This window comes from Miscanthus floridulus, unplaced genomic scaffold, assembly GCF_019320115.1.
Source record: "Miscanthus floridulus cultivar M001 unplaced genomic scaffold, ASM1932011v1 fs_18_1_2, whole genome shotgun sequence".
NCBI lineage: Eukaryota > Viridiplantae > Streptophyta > Magnoliopsida > Poales > Poaceae > Miscanthus > Miscanthus floridulus.
This window is the reverse complement of record NW_027096355.1, coordinates 31,016-51,484: the sequence shown is the minus strand read 5'-3', so window position 1 is coordinate 51,484 and position 20,469 is coordinate 31,016. Positions and strand designations below refer to the sequence as shown.

The following is a 20,469-nucleotide window of genomic DNA, read 5'->3' as shown; positions in this document are numbered from 1 at the left end:
GTCCTCTCCGTTGTCGACCTCAACTCGCGACGTCACGAGATCCACGTGGCCATACCCGGAGCGGGCTTCTCCGACTGCACCTCGCGCTCCCTTCCCCCCTTGGTCGCGATTTCCGACGATGAGTGCGAGATCGGGTAGGGACACCTCGCCCAACAACGTTGACGAGGATGCAGTTGCTCGGTGGGTTCGTGGTCGCAGGCGTCAGGCGTCAGGCAGTCAGGAAGGTCGCCAACAGCAAGGCCCGTGGGCGTCTGGCAGCGACGGGATATGATGCATGTTGCAAGTGTATATTTCAAATGTTTCAGATGTGTTTAGAGGTATGTTTCAAGCATTTTCATACATATATTGCAAAAGTAGATCGGGATGTTGCATGTGTTGTAATTGTTGTACACGTATGTTGTAAGCGTCTGTCCCCAACGTTTCATCTATTTTTTCAGACATATGTTGCAAGTGTGTTTCATCCACATGTTGCACATGTTTCACACATTTGTTACAAGCGTTTTATCTAAATGTTGCGTATGTTTTGCAATGACTACACTAGTGTTTCCGACGTATGTTGCAAGTGTTTCAATTGTTTCAAATGTATATTGCAAGTGCTTCATCTTGATGCTGTAAAAGTACATCTTGGTATTGCACATGTTGTACTGGGACCCTGCTGTAGCTGCTGGGCCCGCCTGCAGACACGTGGGTGTGGAGCGGGCGCCACAGTGTGAGCGCGAGACACGGAGCGGCACCAGATATGAGCGCGTGCGGGCCACTGTGCAAGCACGGGACACGGAGTGGCGCGGACCCCACGTGAAACAATGGCAGCTCGTGCGGGTGTCCACATATGCTGGCCCGGTTCGGACGTCCGGGGGGCTGACGTTCTGAATCTAAAAAGGAAAGACGTTCTTTTTGACATCCTGCGGGAAGGGCGCCTAGAGTAGCATTGGATCCGTTCGAACTGTAGAGACTCAAGTCCTCTTGATGAACCAAATAGTCACCGCCTAGGCTAGGAGGCTAGGAGCTCAAAGCTTCGAGCACGGATAGAAGAGAACAAATTCGTATATGTAAAATGGCACAGATCGATCTGATTATACTCAAATAATATTTATACATGATTAATTATCGAATGGATATAATAATTTTTAAAAACAAGTGTGTATCTTAACATATTTGGACGCTGTCGACAGGCAGCCACAATGTCACCGCAATAGTGACGCTGAAATTGCTCGCGACTGACAGTCTGTTCGCTTGCTCGTAAACGATCGTAAATTTCCAGTCAGGAACAGTGTTTTTCTGTCACACCAAACCAGCCAACAGTAAATAATCCACGACACGATACGGCCTTCCGAACAGGCTGTGAGTTTGTGTGACTGCCTTCGGCCATGAATACAACGAAAAAGCCTTTTAACTCCCAAATAAGTTAGTGTAGATTAGAGTTAAAATCCAGCAGAAACAATTAAGGTTTCGGTACATGAATAATTGTTTTCCAAGCACTCCTATCTAAGACTAATTCTTTGAATATATTTTATCCTTTCAAGTCTTCTTTTATTGTCTCTACCCAAGTCAACTTCGATCTTCCTCTGCCTCTCTTTACGTTACTATCATGTCTTAGTATCCCACTACGTACCGATATATTTGGAGGTCTCCGTTGGACATGTCCAAACCATTTCAACCGATGTTGGACAAGCTTTTCTTAAATTGGTGCTACCCCTAATTTATTACATATATTATCGTTCCGAACTCGATCTCTTCTTAGGCCTTGTTTAGATTGCAAATTTTTGCAATTTGGACACTGTAGCACGTTTCGTTTGTATTTGACAAACTTTGTCCGATCATAGACTAACTAGGCTCAAAAGATTCGTCTCGTGATTTACAACCAAACTGTGCAATTAGTTATTTTTTTTATCTATATTTAATGCTCTATGCATATGTCCAAAAATTGATGTGATGGAGAGAGAGTGAAAAAACTTGGAATTTTGATGGGATCTAAACAAGGCCTTATATGACCTCAAATCCAACGCAACATACGTAATTCCGCGACACTTATTTGTTGAACATGTCATCTTTTCGTATGTCAACATTCTGCACCATACAATATAGCAGGTCTGATCGCCGTCCTATAAAACTTGACTTTTAGCTTCTGTGGTACCCTTTTGTCACATATGACGTCATATGCTTGACGCCACTTCATCCACCCTGCTTTGATTCTATGGCTAACATCTTCATCAATATCCCCGTCTCTCTGTAGCATTGATCCTAAATATCAAAAAGTATCCTTCATAGACGCTACTTGATCTTCTAAACTAATATCTTCCTCCTCTTGAGTAGTAGTGCCAAAGTCACATCTTATATACTCAGTTTTAGTTCTACGAGTCTAAAACCTTTGGACTCCAAAGTCTCCCGCCACAACTTCAATTTTTAATTTACTCCTATCCGATTTTTATCAACTAGCAGTACATCATCTGCGAAAAGCATGCATGGATGTCCCCTCGCATGTCCTTGGACCATGAATGAACAAAACAAAAAAATGGTGGGCTATGCATGTGCGGCACACAGTTTGCAATTTGGGAAACACAATACAATAATTCCCAGGTGCTAATTTGGATTAAAATAAAAAGTAACTAAATTACACACAAAACCTCCCTCATCTGCCAGTCCCTTTTCCGTTTTCTCCCTCCCTGTCGCTCGCCGCGCCTGCGCCACCGAGCTCGCGATCGGATTCGCTCCCTCTTCGCCGCGCCCCACCACCCCATCGCCGCTGGGGAATCTCTAGGGTTTAGCGCAGTCGCTCGGCTCGACCCGGAGCCTTCCTCGCCGCTGCCGCCACCATGGTACGTGGATCTGAACCCGCCCGCTCCCGAATCTCCAATCCATTCGCCGGTTTTTCTCGAGCCCGGTGCATGGCGTTTGCTCAAAGATCTGACCAATGTTGTTTTCCGCTCGTGTTCCCCGCAGCCGCTCAGGTTGGAGATCAAGGTGCGCCTGCCCGACCTCACTGGATCTCGGTCTCCACGCCGTCCTTGTACTGTTCGCGCCGCTTTGATTTTGCGCTGATTTTGTTTCGTTACTGGTGATTAGCGGAAGTTCGCTCAACGGTCGGAGAGGGTCAAGTCAGTGGATTTGCATCCCACGGAGCCATGGTAAGTTCCGATTCTGTTCGGGGCCGTTCACTGAATTTTCAGCCATTGCCGCTGCTTGTGCTTACCGTTTTTGTGTGCTTGTTCTTATTGTTGACTATACGTGGCTTGCATTGTGCAGGATCCTGTCGAGCCTGTACTCGGGGAGTGTCTGCATCTGGGATTATCAGGCACAGGTAAGGCCGTAAGGGCCCGAACTGGTTTCCGTAAATGACATGTGCATGAATTCATACCAATGCTAGCAAATAAGATATGAACAAAGCATAACATTAGGGTTTTCTCTCGTAATGCTGGATCCTTTATTCCAGACGTCTTTGCTGTTGCTATGATCTATGGTGCTGCCTATTGTTTGGTGGGCTGGCATGCTGTAGAATTTTGCATGTCTAAGTTTCCTCAGTTACGAGCTTTAAAGAACTTTACTTTATGGTCGCCTTGTTTATTTCTCTCATTATATGTTGTTCAAGTATATGGGTCATTGGGGCTACAAACAGCACTTGATTGTTCTGATACATTATTACGCATCTAGAATCTACACTGAGAACAAGATGCCTGATGAGTGGAGGAGAAGTATATTGCTACCGATCTACAAGAATAAAGGGGATATTCAAAGTTGTACTAATTACCGGGGAATTAAGTTGGATGAGTCATACTATGAAGCTATGGGAGAGAGTTATCGAGCATCGCTTGAGAGCAATAACGCGGGTCTCTATGAACCAATTTGGTTTCATGCCTGGAAGATCAACCATGGAAGCCATTTTCTAAATAAGACAAGTTATGGAGCGGTATAGGGAGAAGAAGAAGGACCTACACATGGTTTTTATTGACTTGGAGAAGGCTTATGATAAAATACCAAGGAATGTTATGTGGTGGGCTTTGGACAAACATAAAGTCCCAACGAAGTACGTCGGGCTCATTAAGGACATGTACAACAATGTTGTGGCTAGAGTTCGAACAAGTGATGGAGACACGGATTACTTCTCGATTAGGATAGGACTACATCAAAGGTCAGCTTTGAGCCCTTATTTGTTTGCCTTAGTAATGGATGAGGTCACAAGGGACATACAAGGGGACATCCCTTGGTGTATGCTTTTCGCGGACGATGTAGTGCTAGTTGATGAAAGCCGAACAGGAGTGAATCAGAAACTGGAGTTATGGCGGGAGACTTTGGAGTCCAAAGGTTTTAGACTCAGTAGAACTAAAACTGAGTATATGAGATGTGATTTCGGCACTACTATTCGGGAGGAGGAAGATATTAGTTTGGAAGGTCAAGTAGTGCCTAGAAAGGATACCTTTCGATATTTAGGATCAATGCTACAGAGAGACGGGGATATTGATGAAGATGTTAGCCATAGAATCAAAGCAGGGTGGATGAAGTGGCGGCAAGCATCTGTTGTTCTATGTGACAAAAGGGTACCACAGAAGCTAAAAGACAAGTTTTATAGGACGACGATTAGACCTGCTATGTTGTATGGTGCAAGAATGTTGGCCTACGAAAAGACGACATGTTCAACAGATAAGTGTCGCGGAAATGCGTATGTTGCGTTGGATTTGTGGTCATACAAGAAGGGATCGAGTTCGGAACGATGATATACGTGATAGATTAGGGGTAGCACCAATTGAAGAGAAGCTTGTCCAACACCGGTTGAGATGGTTTGGACATGTCCAACGGAGACCTCCAGAGGCACCGGTGCGTAGTGGAATCCTAAGCCAGGATAGTAACGTGAAGAGAGGCAGAGGAAGACCAAAGTTGACTTGGGTAGAGGCAATAAAAGGAGACTTGAAAGGATGGAATATACCCAAAGACTTAGCCTTAGATAGGAGTGCTTGGAAGACAGCTATTCACGTGCCTGAACCTTGATTGCTTCTGCTGGGTTTCAACTCTAGCCTACCCCAACTTGTTTGGGACTTAAAGGCTTTGTTGTTGTTGTTGTTGTAGAATCTACACTGAAAATTTTCGATCCTGGGTTACCATTGATAGTTCAATTTCATTTGCCACCGAGTGACCCTTCATATTGGCTCCGCTATGACGATTATGTCCTCCCTTTTTTAGCCAGTCTGCATTTCTGTGAGCTAAGGTGTTAACCTAATGACCTTTTACATCGTTGTATAAGATGACCTGTTTCTGTTCCATTTCTGTCACCAATCTTCACCTTCATGATTGTGGGTCTGAACCAATGTGTCTGAGTTGCATTGTCGAACTATTGCGTATCATGTATATGGACATGCAGTTCTGCAGATCTGTATGCTTGAGTACAAAATGTGGTATTTACCTTAGGTACTACAATAAGAAATCAAAATGATTTTGTGAAAATCATGAGTATGACATAAGAAATATTCTCATTTCTGGGAAATTAGGATCCAGCTAGTGGATCTATGTATATGTCATGAATGGATATGATTTACCAGTGCATTGTTGTCATTTTACTTATAACAAGTATATATTTGTTGTTGCCATAAAAATAAAGTTGGATTCTGAGAATTTTATTCATTAACATGTTTGTTTTTGTATATACCTTTTCAGGCAATGGTGAAATCATTTGAAGTTTCAGAACTGCCAGGTATCCAAAGCACTTAGATTCACGTGGAATGAGAACTTTTGGCGATCAGGATGATGCTAATGTATATTTTAAACTTATTTTCAGTGAGGTCGGCAAAATTTATTTCAAGGAAACAATGGGTTGTAGCTGGTGCAGACGACATGTTCATTCGTGTCTACAACTACAATACCATGGACAAAGTTAAAGTTTTTGAGGCTCATACTGATTACATCAGATGTGTTGCGGTCCATCCAACTCTACCATATGTGCTGTCATCATCTGATGACATGCTAATAAAACTGTGGGACTGGGATAAAGGGTGGATGTGCACTCAAATATTTGAGGGACATTCACACTATGTGATGCAGGTTACTTTCAATCCAAAGGATATTAACACCTTTGCAAGCGCATCTCTTGACCGCACTACAAAGGTGTGCCTTTACAATATTATGCAGCAAGATGTTAGTTGCGACTGAGTCATGATGTGATCTTGTTCATTCATACTTCTTACTCTGAGATTGCAGATATGGAGTTTGGGCTCTCCAGATCCAAACTTCACACTCGATGGACATCAAAAGGGTGTCAACTGTGTTGACTACTTCACTGGTGGTGACAGGCCCTATTTGATTACTGGTTCTGATGACTCCACTGCAAAGGTACATTTTTGTACTTAGCTGTATGTTTTGAATGTTTGGTTGCTCTATGCAGTCCTATGATGGTGCATTTTATGGCAAAATAGGTCTGGGATTACCAGACGAAGAGCTGTGTTCAGACACTTGAAGGGCATACACATAATATTTCTGCTGTTTGTTTCCATCCTGAGCTCCCTATAATCATTACTGGATCTGAAGATGGTACAGTTCGTATATGGCATTCGACAACTTACAGGTAACATGTTTTTATTTATCTCTATATTTGCTTGTTTATGTAAGCAGAGGTCTGTCGATTTTTCATTATTACAATTTGGCCATTTATCAATTATCAATTCTCCATCCTGAAACACAGATCTACCAGCTTCCTCATAAATCAGAATGCTAAACAACTATCTTGTTTCTAGTACAATTGGGCACAACTAATTTTAATGTAAAGGCCTATGGGCATGACAGTGGTATTTAACTTTCTATTCTTATGGTTGAAAAGTTCAAACCCACGGTAACTTATTAATTCCATGGTGTGCTAACTTAAATGTATGAGCTTATCTGCCATGTCATTGAACGAAATATGCTTTATTTTACTTTTTATGATACGATACCTTTGTATTATTTCTTATGATAGCATGCAATTGAACATCCCTCACCAAACCCCTATCTGTGCATTATATTTTTCCTTTTTGCATGTGTGTCGGTACCTGTCTTGCATGCAGGATAGCACAATTACATTCTGTGTGTACACTGTGTAGTGACATGTAGGGTGTGAAACAAAAGGACAGTGGTTAGTTTAACTATTTTGCTTACCGAAATTACAAATACTACTCCCTCCGTTCCAAATTATAAGACATTTTGGCTTTTCTAGAAACATAGCTTTTACTATGCACTTAGATATATACACTATGTCTAGATACATAGTTAAAGCAATGTATAGAAAAGCCAAAACGTCTTATAATTTGGAATGGAAGGAGTACTTGTTTTTGGAATCAGTCTTAGTAATGGAGCCTGGCTCAGTGGGAGGTGTGGTGTGCACTCCCACCACCCAGATCCAAGTTCGAGTCCTCTTGAACTTGAATTGGGGTGCCTATTCCTTCTTATTTACAATGCCCACCTAGTTCCTCCTAGGTTGGTTGAGTTAAATTATTCTTGCCTCTGTGATAATCTGGAAAATGTCCTATACTGATTGAGTCTGAACACTGCTTGTGTTACTCTTTTGATATCCTGAGATGTTCTTTGTTTTATACCTTGAACTATTTTGTAGACTTGAGAACACACTAAACTATGGCCTTGAGAGAGTCTGGGCTGTTGGATACATGAAGGGATCAAGAAGGTAAGATCATTTGCATTCTGCTTTTGTTTCAGTAGTGTTGTCAGTTATAATGGACACTGGCTATTAATATAGCATTTCACTTTTGAGTAGAACTAGAAGCATCATATCACTTTGTGTCTCTTAATGGTATGTATGTGTAGTTGTGTCATTCTGCTAGTAAATCAACTATAAATGCTATCTACAAATTGTTTTTTGTTTGCCTTAAAGAGGGCCACACTAGTTAGCTGATATCCTCACGGGGAACGCAGTATGGTCGATTGTTTAGTGGTTTCAAACTTTGTATAAACCCAATATGTTATTCGATGGGCGGCAACTGCTACAATTTCATGTCTCCTGTTCATTTCTATCTTTCTTGCAATGTTCATGCTTGTAGCTCTCAAGTTGTTCACATTCTTAAGACAGCCAACGGGTTCTTTTGTCCCTGTGGTTGAGATTTTTGGTATCTAGTAGGTCCTATCCTTATGTAGTTGCCTACGGGCCCACTATGTATTTTCTAATACTGAAACAAGTATACTGTTTGGTTACTGTCTAGGATGGTGATTGGTTATGACGAGGGGACCATTATGATAAAAATGGGCCGTGAAGTACCCATAGCAAGTATGGATACCAGTGGGAAAATCATTTGGGCGAAACATAATGAAATACAAACTGTAAATATCAAGACAGTCGGTGCAGGCTTTGAGGTAAGTTGGTCTGTTTCAGCATAAAATGAAATAATTTAGCAAGCACTTGTCTAACAGGTTATTGTATTTTGCAAATCAGGCCACAGATGTACCCTTGGCTGTAAAAGAGTTAGGAAGCTGTGATTTGTACCCACAGGTACTTTTGGATGCTGATATATTCTTTGTATTCTAAAACTTGTTACTATTGTAGGTTTATAGTGTAGTTATTAACTGGTCATTTTTTTCTTTTCTTATTTGGCAGTGCTGATTTTTTATTTAATCTTGAGTGGTGTATAATCTGATTGTGAGTAATCGTTTTGGTTGGTCAGAGCTTGAAGCATAACCCTAATGGACGGTTCGTTGTTGTATGTGGAGATGGCGAGTACATAATTTATACTGCCCTGGCCTGGAGGAATAGATCATTTGGAACTGCACTGGAATTTGTTTGGTCATCAGAAGGAGAATATGCAATTAGGGAAAGTACATCAAGAATAAAGACTTACAGTAAATCATTTCAGGTACATGGTCTACTTTAGTTTATTGTTTTTCTATATATAAATTGTTTAATCAGATGCATGTTTCTATTTTCTTTCATAATTACCTAAACATTTCCTCTAGTTTTGGCGTCTGTAAAGATGCATCCTTTACTCCTTTAGTATTCAGTTGACTCTTCTAGCTTTCTTTTCTTTCATCATGTGTTCCTTTATTCAGTGATGTTTCTGGAAAAAAATCTACTTGTGCCCTTTGATTTCTGCAGCAAGTTTTTCCCATGATTTGTTACTAAGGCTTACAATTCATTGGAGATTCATAACTTATGCTTGTTGCATGTCCCTTGCCCGCTCACCTTTATTAGCCATATCACTTCTGTAGGAGTTGTAGAAGAGAATGTGAAGTTTGTGATCTAGCCTCTTTTTTTTTTAATTATTTCACAAAAAAGCACATTGTAATCTTTTGGCATTCTAATTGTGTCCTGTGACTTAAATTATCTGGTTTTTTAGGAGAAGAAAACTATCCGCCCTTCATTTTCAGCAGAGCGTATTTTTGGTGGGGTATTGTTGGCTATGTGTTCTAGTGACTTCATCTGCTTTTATGACTGGGCTGATTGTAGTCTAATACGCCGAATCGATGTGAATGTTAAGGTGAGTCAAGTATTATTTTTTCTTGGGTGGAAATTTTGTATGTTTTGAGTTTACTATTAACCTTTATCATGTGTTTATAGAACGTTTACTGGGCTGATAGTGGTGACCTAGTTGCAATAGCAAGTGATACATCATTCTACATCCTCAAGTACAATGTAAGATATCGTATCCTCAAATGATTATTATCTTGTTTCTTTTTCCTTCTTTTACCCACCTCCTTGTGATGCATGGGGATTATAACACAAAATGATTGTATGATTTGTGCTTTGTAGAGAGATATTGTTGCATCTTATCTAGAAGGTGGAAAGCCTGTGGACGAAGAAGGTGTCGAAGATGCTTTTGAGCTGCTTCATGAGGTCAATGAGCGAGTGAGAACTGGAATTTGGGTTGGAGACTGCTTTATCTATAACAACTCATCGTCGCGCCTAAATTATTGCGTTGGTGGTGAGGTAAATATAGTCTACTCGAAAACATTTTCTTCTGTTTAAGTTCTCTATATGGGCATTATGTGTGTCACGACTTCAATAGTTATAAGCTTTATACTTACAGGTCACTACAATGTATCATTTGGATCGCCCTATGTACCTATTGGGATATCTTGCGAACCAAAGTCGAGTTTATCTTATTGACAAGGAGTTTAAGTGCGTTTTCTCGAAACCAATGCTTCCATTCTTTTGTAGCATCTGTTAATTTCTGTGACTGACATATAAGCTTGGTACAGTGTCATTGGGTACACATTACTTCTGAGTTTGATTGAGTACAAGACCCTTGTGATGCGTGGGGATTTGGAACATGCAAATGAAATTTTATCGTCCATACCAAAGGCGCAATATAATAGGTTTGTGATTACCTGTTTGTTCCAAAAATATAAATTGATTTTTTTTGTATACTCCTTTTTTTTTCTAATTTGTCTTTGCTTTTAGGCTCATTTTCTGTTTCGTGGAAGATAGCTTATATGTTAAATTGATGTATATATATCAGTGTCACATAACTGTCCTGATGTATGCCATATCTAAATAGACTCCTTTTAAGGGTATATTTATGTTGTACTCCTTCCATTCCAAATTATAAGACGTTTTGACTTTTCTAGATTCATAGTTTTTGCTGTGCGCTTGGATATACACTATTTCTAGATACATAGTAAAAGTAATGTATCTTGAAAAGCCAAAACATCTTATCATTTGGAAGAGGGAGTAAAAACTAAATATTGTTTTTTATCTTGTGTATGTTCATAATTTACTGAATTAATATACTTAGTTTTCTCCGCCCTTTTTGTGTATTTTGTCCAACTTTATTTAGAGTCTGTTCTCTTCTAACCTCAGTTCTTGTTTCTCTTTCATACGACAGTGTTGCTCATTTTTTGGAATCGAGAGGTATGTTGGAAGAGGCTCTTGAGATAGCCACCGATGCTGACTACAAGTTTGACTTAGCTGTGCAGCTTGGAAAATTAGAAGTTGCAAAGGTACTGATTATATTGTCACTAATTTTCTTCTAATACCGTAGACTATATTTTGAGGTATTGTATACTGCATTGCTGCAAAATTACTAACATATATTATAAGACCTCTCATGCCTATTTACTGTGCAGGCTATCGCCATAGAAGCACAAAGTCAATCTAAATGGAAGCAGTTGGGTGAACTCGCCATGTCCACAGGCAAGGTTGGCTCTTAAACCTTATGAAAGTTTGTATTTGACATTTAAATAACGACATTGCTAAGAAACAAGTTTTCAAGAATGGAATGCCTCTTGTGTGTTGTGACGTTTGTTTTTTTTTTGTGATCAAATAGTTTTGGGTCGGGGCCTTTAATCTTCTCAAAACTTCAACGGAACATGTTTTCCTTGCCAAAACTCTCCATGCGAATCGGAATGATGTCAATTGAGACATGACCTAAATTGAACATATCCTATCTGTATTAGCTCGTGAATGATAACTCTACATTGCAGCTAGAGTTGGCGGAGGAATGCCTTCTTCAAGCGAAGGATTTAAGTGGCTTGTTGCTACTGTACTCATCTCTTGGAGATGCTGAAGGAATTGAAAAGCTTGCTTCTTTGGCAAAAGAACATGGAAAAAACAATGTTGCTTTCCTCTGCCTTTTTATGCTTGGTAAAGTGGAAGATTGCATACAGTTGCTTGTAGACAGGTAAATCTTGTTTGCTGTGATTAAATCCTTGTTTTGGTGCTCTTTCTTTTAGAGCTAAACATTATCTTGTGTATTCTGCAGTAACCGTATACCTGAAGCTGCATTAATGGCACGATCATATCTTCCTAGCAAAGTACCAGAGATAGTAGCAATTTGGAGAAACGACCTCAGTAAAGTAATTTCTTAATGTTCCCATCTTAGTCTTCTTACTGAAAAGTGTCGTGCCATTCGAAAAAAAAATCATGCTATTATCTTATCCTTTTTGTCTGTACATTGTATGCAGATTAATCCAAAAGCTGCAGAGTCTCTGGCAGATCCTTCTGAATATCCAAATTTATTTGAAGACTGGCAGGTTGCTCTAACTGTAGAAAAAAGCATTGCTTCTCAGAGGTACACATTATCACACAAACTACTATGTTTTGTTCTAGCATATTGCTTACACCAGAAGTTAAAAAAAACATTGAATCACAGAAACTGCTTATTGGTTCCAAAGAGTAACGTCACCAATATTTTATTGCATCTGCTCTGAGTCTTGAGCCCTGACCACCTCACAGTTTTTGATTAAGTAAAAATTTTGCAATAACATAAGTCTTTATGTGCAGGGGCCATTATCCTCCTGCTGACCAGTACTTGAATCATGCTGAGAAGTCAGACATGACTCTTGTGGAAGCTTTCAAAAGGATGCAGGTCATTGAGCATGAGGAACTTGAAGATACAGCTGAGGAAAATGGAGAACCTGATCAACAGGTATCTCATGTGCATTCTGCTTCTTATTGTCCATTTTCATTTATGCACTATGGAGTTTTCTTAGGAACTTGATATTTATTATGATCCATTTTCACATCGGCCCATTCCTTATGTCTTGATTGATATGCTATTATTTCATTATTTCTCCTTGTCGACGACTGTAATTTTTGTTACCTTTTGGAATATAATGAATAAAATTGTTCAGGCATTGGAAGAAAATGAAATGCAGAACACAGATGATGCTGATGAACCTGAAGAGACAGTTTTTGTAAATAGGGATGAGGGTGAGGAACAGCAGGGTACGGACAATGAAGGAGCTTCGTCTGCTTAGAATTCTTTGGCAAATGTGGAAACCCCAAGTTTTGCCTATGGTGATTCACTGTTCTGAATTTTTTTAGTTTTAATAGTACTGTAGCACGGGTATGTCAGGAAGGTGCCGTATCGCGTATCGGATACGTCACCGATACGGTTTGGATACGTATCATCCGAGTATCCTGTTTTTGTTTAATTTAGGAAATATCGAGTACGTGACCTGATACGATCAGCCTCTGGGATACGGCCCAGCCCAACAAGGGCTCCCTTATCTGCCCTGTCTAGCCTCAGACTCCTCCCACGGTTGCACGGCGCCTGCCTCCTGCGCACACGCGCTGCCTCCCGCTCGCAGGCCGCCGGCGACGAGCCCCCGCCCCCTCGAACTGCCTCCTGTGCAGGAGATGCGCCACTGCTCGCCGGCGAGCCCCTGTCCCCTCACGTCGCCTCCCACCCCCTCGTGTCGCCTGCTGTGCACACGTGTGCCGTGCAGGAGTGCGCCACTGCTCGCCACGGCTGCAGCTAGCTCCCGCGATGAAGGGTCAAGGTGCAGGAAGCAAGCTGCTGGCGACCTCCCATGATTACATCTCCTTTTCATACTTATCTATAATTCTACTCTACTTCTGCAGTTCTCGTTGCTTGATTTTTTGTGTTCCCCACATCTCCTGTTCCTGTCTTCCTCTTTTAGATAGAATTTTGGTACTCCCTCCGTCCAGGAAAAAAAAATGTAATTCTAGCTTTGAACTTGGACACGCGTCGTGTCGAGGTTCAAAGCTAGAATTGCGTTTTTCGTGTCCAGGTTTAAAGCTAGAATTGCGTTTTTTTTTTTTGGAACGGAGGGAGTAATTGAGTATTACTCCAGAGGTTCAGTTGGCTCAGGAACTGGTTTGGTATGTGTGGCCATCATGCATGTACTGCTCCGATCTGACGCGTAATGCACAGTTCCGAATGTGATGCAAAAGAGATGAATTGATAAACTCTGATATGTAAACTCTGAATGGAAACAGAATGCATTGATGAATCATCACATGTATTGCCCATGTGGCAAGAAGCATCCATACAGACTTGCAAAAGAAATGAATCATCACATTGTCTTTCTGGTCCATGCTGCACATATCTAAAAGGTATCTAGTTAAAATTCCATTGAGTTTGCGTGTTACACTATCTTTTGCCCTTTCCTTGAGATGACTGTAACTTTGAACCTTTCCCTGTTCGTGCTGAAAAGTACTGTTCGTTGATTTGTTGTGAGATAAAAATACTACCATGTCTGATAAGTTGAAGCGAACAGGACAACACTGAAAAATCTGAGTAGAGAGGAAGATCTAGGAGCGCAGAGTATCATATAAACGGCAGTCGTGCACGAGCAGTCGAGCAGTAGATGATCGCCGCCTCAGCCCTCATGGCTACAACCCTCGCGCCAAAACGAGTAGCGGCCGCGCCAAAAAAAGAAAAATGCCGCTGTTTGGCTTTTTACGCCTTAACAGGCCTTGTTGCCGATCACAACATGAGGAGGTGAAGTGCCTGGGCTCAGCTGCTCCAACGGAGGGCGACTGGAGAGGATCTCATTCCGTCACTTGCCATGTCGTTCCCGGCCGTAGGGCACTGCGCACACTGCACAGCAGCACGTACGTTGCTTGTCAGACAGAGACGCCAGCGAACCCGGCGTCTGGTCAGCACATATAGTATATGACAGGCACAGCTCAGGCGGCACATGCGCCTGCCACTCGGCACTCAAGAGCGAACATCCCGATCGAACTTTGCTCCTGTTATCCTTGTCTCCAGATTGATCATGTGGTTTTTTGTTGTTCTTGTCGCCACGCGGTTCCGACCTCTGACGGCGTCGGCGCAGTGGGCATCTCGTGAATTGCGTGGATTCGTTATTGTTGGGCATATTACGATGCCAAGGTTTCAGAGACGGACATGATGCACGCCTGCACTGCACGGCTTAAACTGCTCCTGAACCGTGCACGTTTTATTCCATGGGGGAGCAACTATAAGTACTAATCACTCCATTTCAAATTATAAGACGTTTCGGTCTTTTTAGATCCATTGATTTTACAATGTATCTAGACATAAGTGTATATTTAGATGCATAACAAAATCTATGTATCTAGAAATGCCAAAACGTCTTATAATTTGGAATGGAATGTGTATTACTGTACCAACAGATTCAGTCATGCAGATCTCAAGCCGTCTTTTGGTTTTGGCCCGCAGATTCAAACTCAGATTATATATACTTGGCCACGGATTGAAACTGTAGTCTATGAATTCTTTGCCTAGAATTCTTTGGCAAACTGTAGCCTGATGTACCGCAGATTCGAACATGTACTAGCTGATCTGATGCTCACTTGCTGCACTATGGACGGGATTGCCTTCCGCGATTGCCACACGTTCTTTGTTGACGTGGACGGGATCTTTCGTATCGCTAAGCCGCTGAGTTTGATGCAAGCCTTAGGCTCTAAACTTATACATAATTTGACTAACGTCCTGTTTGAATCAAATAGTCTAAAGTTTAGCAACTAAATTTTGTACCACTTTAACTCTTGAGGCTACAAACAGGCAATCTAAAATGTTGTCTAAAGTTTAGTCAACCTCACTAAAAGATCATTAATTCATTAAACCATACAAGCTAGCTAAAGTGGTCTAAAGTTTAGACCTTAAATGTAGTAAACTAAACTTTAGACCATGAAGTCTAAATGGTCTTAATTATTATTGATAAAAAACCTGTAAACTTGGATGGAAGGGGTGTATTGATGATGTGTCAAGACCAATAAACTGGTATGTAGGAGTACCATAATAAATCTTATCATATTGCTTTTAATTTGATACATAGGCTCTAATAATCATCACCAATTATAGCTATTAGATGTATCATGTTTTATGAAAAGATTAGCCAACTCTGCCATCATAAAAAGTACATAAGTAACCATAAATGTACATCTAATTACTCACTAAATATAACTCAAAATGACCCCCCTAATAAATTTGTATCTAATACACCTTATGACATTATGAAAGACCTAATTTTCTTTATATAAATTACCTACCTCTACTATTTTGAATGATAAAGCAAAATAATACCTCAACATGCATTCCAGTTGGTCGTATAATTTTCTGACATGCTCCGTACCCTGTGCCACCGCTCCTATACAGAACTCGCTCCGATACAGCTCCTATACATAACCCGCTCCCATACATGGAACCCGCTCCGATTAGAAATCATTTCTTCCACTTCCACTGCTCTCTCTCACCTCCATCCGTCCTTAGATGTGCTGAATGTCAGACTAAGCCATAGCGTTGCTACCATCGTGTGGTGGGAGGATCCATATACGGTCGCCATGGGAGGGAGGGAGAAGGGGGCTGGGCCAACCTCAGCCTCAGGCACACAACATTGTGAGCTTGCCACAGACGCATTGCTTGCATGAGATCTTGGCCTCCAAGGATAGAGAGGAGGGAGAGCCTCTGGGGCACTGGCGAGTGAGGAGAAGGGGGCATGGCCTGGGCGATCTCACCTCTAGGCGTGGTGGAGAGGAGGGGAGACGAGGCATGGCCTGGGTGAGCTTGACTCTGGGCCCGAAGGGGAGAATGGGTGTAGCCTAAGCGAGCTCGCCTCCGGACACGGTGGGCGGCAGCACAGAGGGGTGAGCTGGGGATCATCGGGAAGGAGATGGGGAGAGAGAACATGGTGGCAAGGAGGCAGCCGGAGCTGGCTATAGGTCGGGGGAAGAGGGTAGTCCGGAGGTAGAAGGAGACTAACGAGATATTTTTACACTTGTGGGTCTAGTTATAGATTTGGTCATAGTTGCGAGCCTCCAAGATATAGACGCAAGCAGCGAGCTCCTGATAAGGATATCTAAGGGCTGGCCGAGCGTCTCGTTCAAGCTAGAGTCCACACACAGACTACCGATGCTAACTTAGGGCATGAGCATGCATGACGGCTCCCAGACAGATAGAAATACTCAAAACACCAAAGCCCAGAGAAACACTACTGGAAACAGTGTCTTTGCTGAGTGCAAACTGCTTTGTCGAGTGTCAAAAATCGGGCACTCGACAAAGAGTTCATTGCCGAGTGTCGGGCACTCGGCAAAAAAGGGCACTCGGCAAATGACTTATTTGCCGAGTGCCAGGCTCTCGGCAAAAGCGCGGCACTCGGCATAGGCTACCCCGCGTAACGGTGTTCGGCCACGTTCTTCTTTGCCGAGTGCTTGCTGTTAGGCACTCGGCAAAAAAATTACTTTGCCGAGTGTCCCTGACACGGCGCTCGGCAAAGATTCAATATTTTTTTTGAATGGTCTTTGCCGAGTGCCCATGTGAAAGCACTCGGCAAAGAGGAAATTTCTAAAAAAAATTCAAAAATCCTCTTTGCCGAGCGCCTTATTCTTGGCACTCGGCAAAGTCCCCCTTTGCCGAGTGCCATACCCCGACGCTCGGCAAAGTTTTTTTTGTTTTTGGCCTCCAAATTTTTTGTGCAGCCCTTTTAAAGTACCAGGAACTCCTCGTTAGAATTCAGAGATTTTTTGTGGCTTTTTGATATATTTAGTTACTTTTATTTCGTTTACTTGAATTTTTCAAAAAATATAAATTTGAACTGCACGTGGTACGAATAATGGAATTTAATGATTCAAAAAATGATAGTCATGTTACTGAGTGTAGTGTGAGGCCGTATCCAGGAATGGACCCAAAATTTCGGACATCTTGTTCACGAAACATGACTGCGAACTTGCGTGCGAAGTGTTTTTAAATTCTATAAAAAGCAAACGAAGTCCAAAAATTATGAAACTTGTTGAGAGGTCGTGATATCATATGTGGAGGCTATGATAAAAATTAATCCTTCTTTGCCGAGTGCTAGGCCAGTGACACTCGGCAAAGAGACGGTTAAAAAAAATTAAAAAAAACCTTTGCCGAGTGTCAGATCAGGGGCACTCGGCAAAGGGGGGATTTAACCCCGCCGGCTGGGCTGGCCCACACACCCCGCACACACGCACACACGCACGCGCCACCGCCCGCGTGCCCGCGCCACCGCGACGCCAGGCCGCCCACGCGCCCGCGCCACCCGGCCGCCCGCGCGCCCGCTAGCCACCGGGCCGCCGCCGCCGCAGCCCCTCCTCGCGCCGCGCGCCAACGCCTGCCCCCACCCTCGCCAGTCCCCGCCCTCGTGGCCGCGTGTGGCCGAGCGTGGCCAGCTCACCCACGCTGGCCCGCCAATGCCGGCGGGTGGAGGAGGGGAGGAGGAGGAGGAGGAGTAGGAGCCGGCCCTGCCCCCGGCCACGCACCGTGGACCACCCGCCCCGACGCCGCCCGTGCCAATCCCCGTTCCTGACTCCGACGACCCCGACCCCAACCCCGACGCCACCCGCCCCTACCCCCGGCGCCCGTCAGGTATGACCTCTCTCTTGTTGTTGTCGTGGTAGTGATAGTTGTAGTAGTATTAGTTGTAGTAGTAGTGCTAGTGGTAGTAGTAGTATTAGAAGTAGTGGTAGTAGTAGTAGAACTAGTGGTAGTAGTAGTAGCAATGGTGGAAGTAGTAGTAGAAGTAGTGGTACTACTTGGATATATTCTTCTGCATGGATTGATATCCAAACTACATGGCTTCTCTTAAGACATATGTGCTTGTCAGCCATCGCGCTGTTGTTTTTTGCAGGTTTTGGAAACCTCACCGTGCAGGGGAGGTTCTACCGATTTTTTTTAAATGACAGTTTTTGTTCCATTTTTGTAGAGAAGAGCCCGTCGAAGCCGAGTCGGAGTTCCCATCGCCATGCCGGTCTGCCTGCACCGCGTCACCTCGCCACTGCACCGACCCGCCATGGCCCCGCTAGCCTGACTCCGCCGCCACCCTAGGTATAACCCCTCTTTCCGTATCATGGTCGTAGATCGCGTAACCCAGTTAGGCGTCTCCCGTTCGAAAGAGATACGGTTGGAGGTATGCAGATCTTTGCATATCTATGACCGTATTTGTTTCGGATTGTCCACGTTTTTTGGACAGCCCGCGGATGCGTAGATGGGTTAGTTTCCATGGTCTGCTCCGGTCCGAGACAGAGTTTTGGCATCACCTCCCTGTTGTTCTCCGGATACACACTCTTCTTTGGCAGGACGTGTATCTGGAGAACAGCGGGGAGGTGCTGCCGAAATTATGTCTCGGATAGGAGTAGAGTATGGAAACTAACCTCATCTATGCAACCACGGGTGGGATTAGGACCTATCCTCACCTATTAGACAATAGGAACACCATGTAGATGCAATTGATGGTTACATTACTCGCTGATACATATGTTGGAGGATGGATGACCGTCAGTGGATCTACACGAGCTGGAGAAGTCAGAGTGATTACACCACGGAATGGATGAACAAGACCGATGCTTTCTTGAACAGTGCATTTGGTAAGGCTGCTAAAGGACATTGCCTAGTTTTGTGTCCCTGCAGCAAATGTGGAAGCAGGAGAAGGGTAAACAAGGTGGAAATGGGTAAACATCTTGTGAAGAATGGATTTACGCCGGACTACACCCGGTGGGTCCACCATGGTGAAGCCCATCGTATGAGAGAGGAGGTGGTGAGACCACGGGTGGAGGCTTTTGATGCTGATGCTGGGGTAGCAGACATGTTAGATGACTTTCACCAAGGATAGTTCGATGAGGGACGTGAGAAGGAGGAGATGGAGGCAGCCGCATAGGCGTTCTATGACATGATGGACTCAACACAGAAACCCCTTCACGATCGGTCAACGGTGTCTCAACTGGATGCCATTGGACGCTTAATGGGGTTGAAGTCCGAGTTAAACTTGAGTCGAGAAGGCTTCGATAAGATGTTGGCCGTGATTGGCACCCTGCTTTCGGAGGGCCACATTCTGTCAAAGAGCATGTACGAGTCACAGAAACTCCTTTGTGCACTTAAGATGCCGTATGAGCAGATACATGCTTGTCCGAAGGGGTGCGTCCTATTTAGGAAAGAACACGAGCATGCAAAGTTTTGTCCAAAGTGTAAATCCTCCAGGTACCTAGAGGTAGACTCTGATGATGGCCAAAAGAGGTAACTTATGATCCCTGTGAAAATCCCACGGTACCTTCCGTTCCTACCAAGGATCCAACGACTATACATGACCGAGGAATCCGTGAAACAGATGACATGGCACAAAAATGACAAACGATACAATCCTGATAAGATGGTACATCCATCTGATGGTGAAGCTTGGATCCACTTTAATGACAAACATCGTGACAAAGCAGATGAGGCTCGTAATATACGTGTCGCGCTGGCAACAGATGGGTTCAATCCTTATGGAATGATGGCTGCCCCATACACATGTTGGCCCGTCTTTGTTATCCCCCTTAATCTCCCCCCGGTGTCTCTTTTCAACGACATAACGTATTCTTGTCGTTGATAATTCCTGGACACCTAGGGAGTAATATGGGTGTGTTCATGGAGTCCGTGTTTGATGAATTGGTCCGTGCTTGGGACGAAGGGGTATGGACATTCGATCGAGCTACAAAGACAACCTTCAAAATGCATGTTTGGTACCACTACTCCCTGCATGACTTCCTGGCGTATGGGATATTCTGCGTCTGGTGTGTTCACGGGAAGTTCCCATGCCCAATATGCAAGGAAGGTGTGAGGTTCATTTGGTTGCAGAAGGGTGGCAAGTATTCATCGTTCGACAGACATCGTCAATTCCTACCTCTTGACCATCCATTCAGACAAGACATCAAGAACTTTACGAAAGGTGTCAAAGTGACAAACCCTGCACCGCAGATGATGAGTGGTGCCGAGGTTCATGCTCAGATAGATGCTCTCGTGCCCAATGAAGAAGGTGGTTTTGTGGGATATGGTGAGCAACATATGT

General features: G+C 43.3%; 1 protein-coding gene across 1 annotated transcript; it reads left to right on the top strand.

The window, feature by feature from the left end:
* Nucleotides 1–2,620: 2,620 nt before the first annotated feature.
* On the top strand, nt 2,621–12,862 carry LOC136530739 (coatomer subunit beta'-1-like). The gene is made up of 24 exons (XM_066523461.1): nt 2,621–2,816; nt 2,941–2,961; nt 3,064–3,125; nt 3,244–3,298; nt 5,644–5,680; nt 5,765–6,090; nt 6,184–6,315; nt 6,399–6,547; nt 7,568–7,636; nt 8,169–8,319; nt 8,399–8,455; nt 8,628–8,816; nt 9,297–9,437; nt 9,518–9,592; nt 9,710–9,886; nt 9,987–10,078; nt 10,159–10,275; nt 10,785–10,899; nt 11,026–11,097; nt 11,383–11,579; nt 11,661–11,754; nt 11,863–11,969; nt 12,182–12,326; nt 12,532–12,862. The coding sequence occupies exons 1-24, from the start codon at nt 2,814–2,816 to the stop codon at nt 12,655–12,657; spliced, it is 2,709 nt and encodes a 902-aa protein (XP_066379558.1). The 5' UTR covers nt 2,621–2,813; the 3' UTR covers nt 12,658–12,862.
* The last annotated feature ends 7,607 nt before the right edge of the window (nt 12,863–20,469 follow it).

What these genes read in the sequence shown, in the direction of transcription:
- LOC136530739 (XM_066523461.1), top strand. An exon ending in CAGTCGGTGCAGGCTTTGAG is followed by an intron (nt 8,320 to 8,398) that starts GTAAGTTGGTCT and finishes TTTGCAAATCAG; the next exon opens with GCCACAGATGTACCCTTGGC. An exon ending in ATACAGTTGCTTGTAGACAG is followed by an intron (nt 11,580 to 11,660) that starts GTAAATCTTGTT and finishes TGTATTCTGCAG; the next exon opens with TAACCGTATACCTGAAGCTG.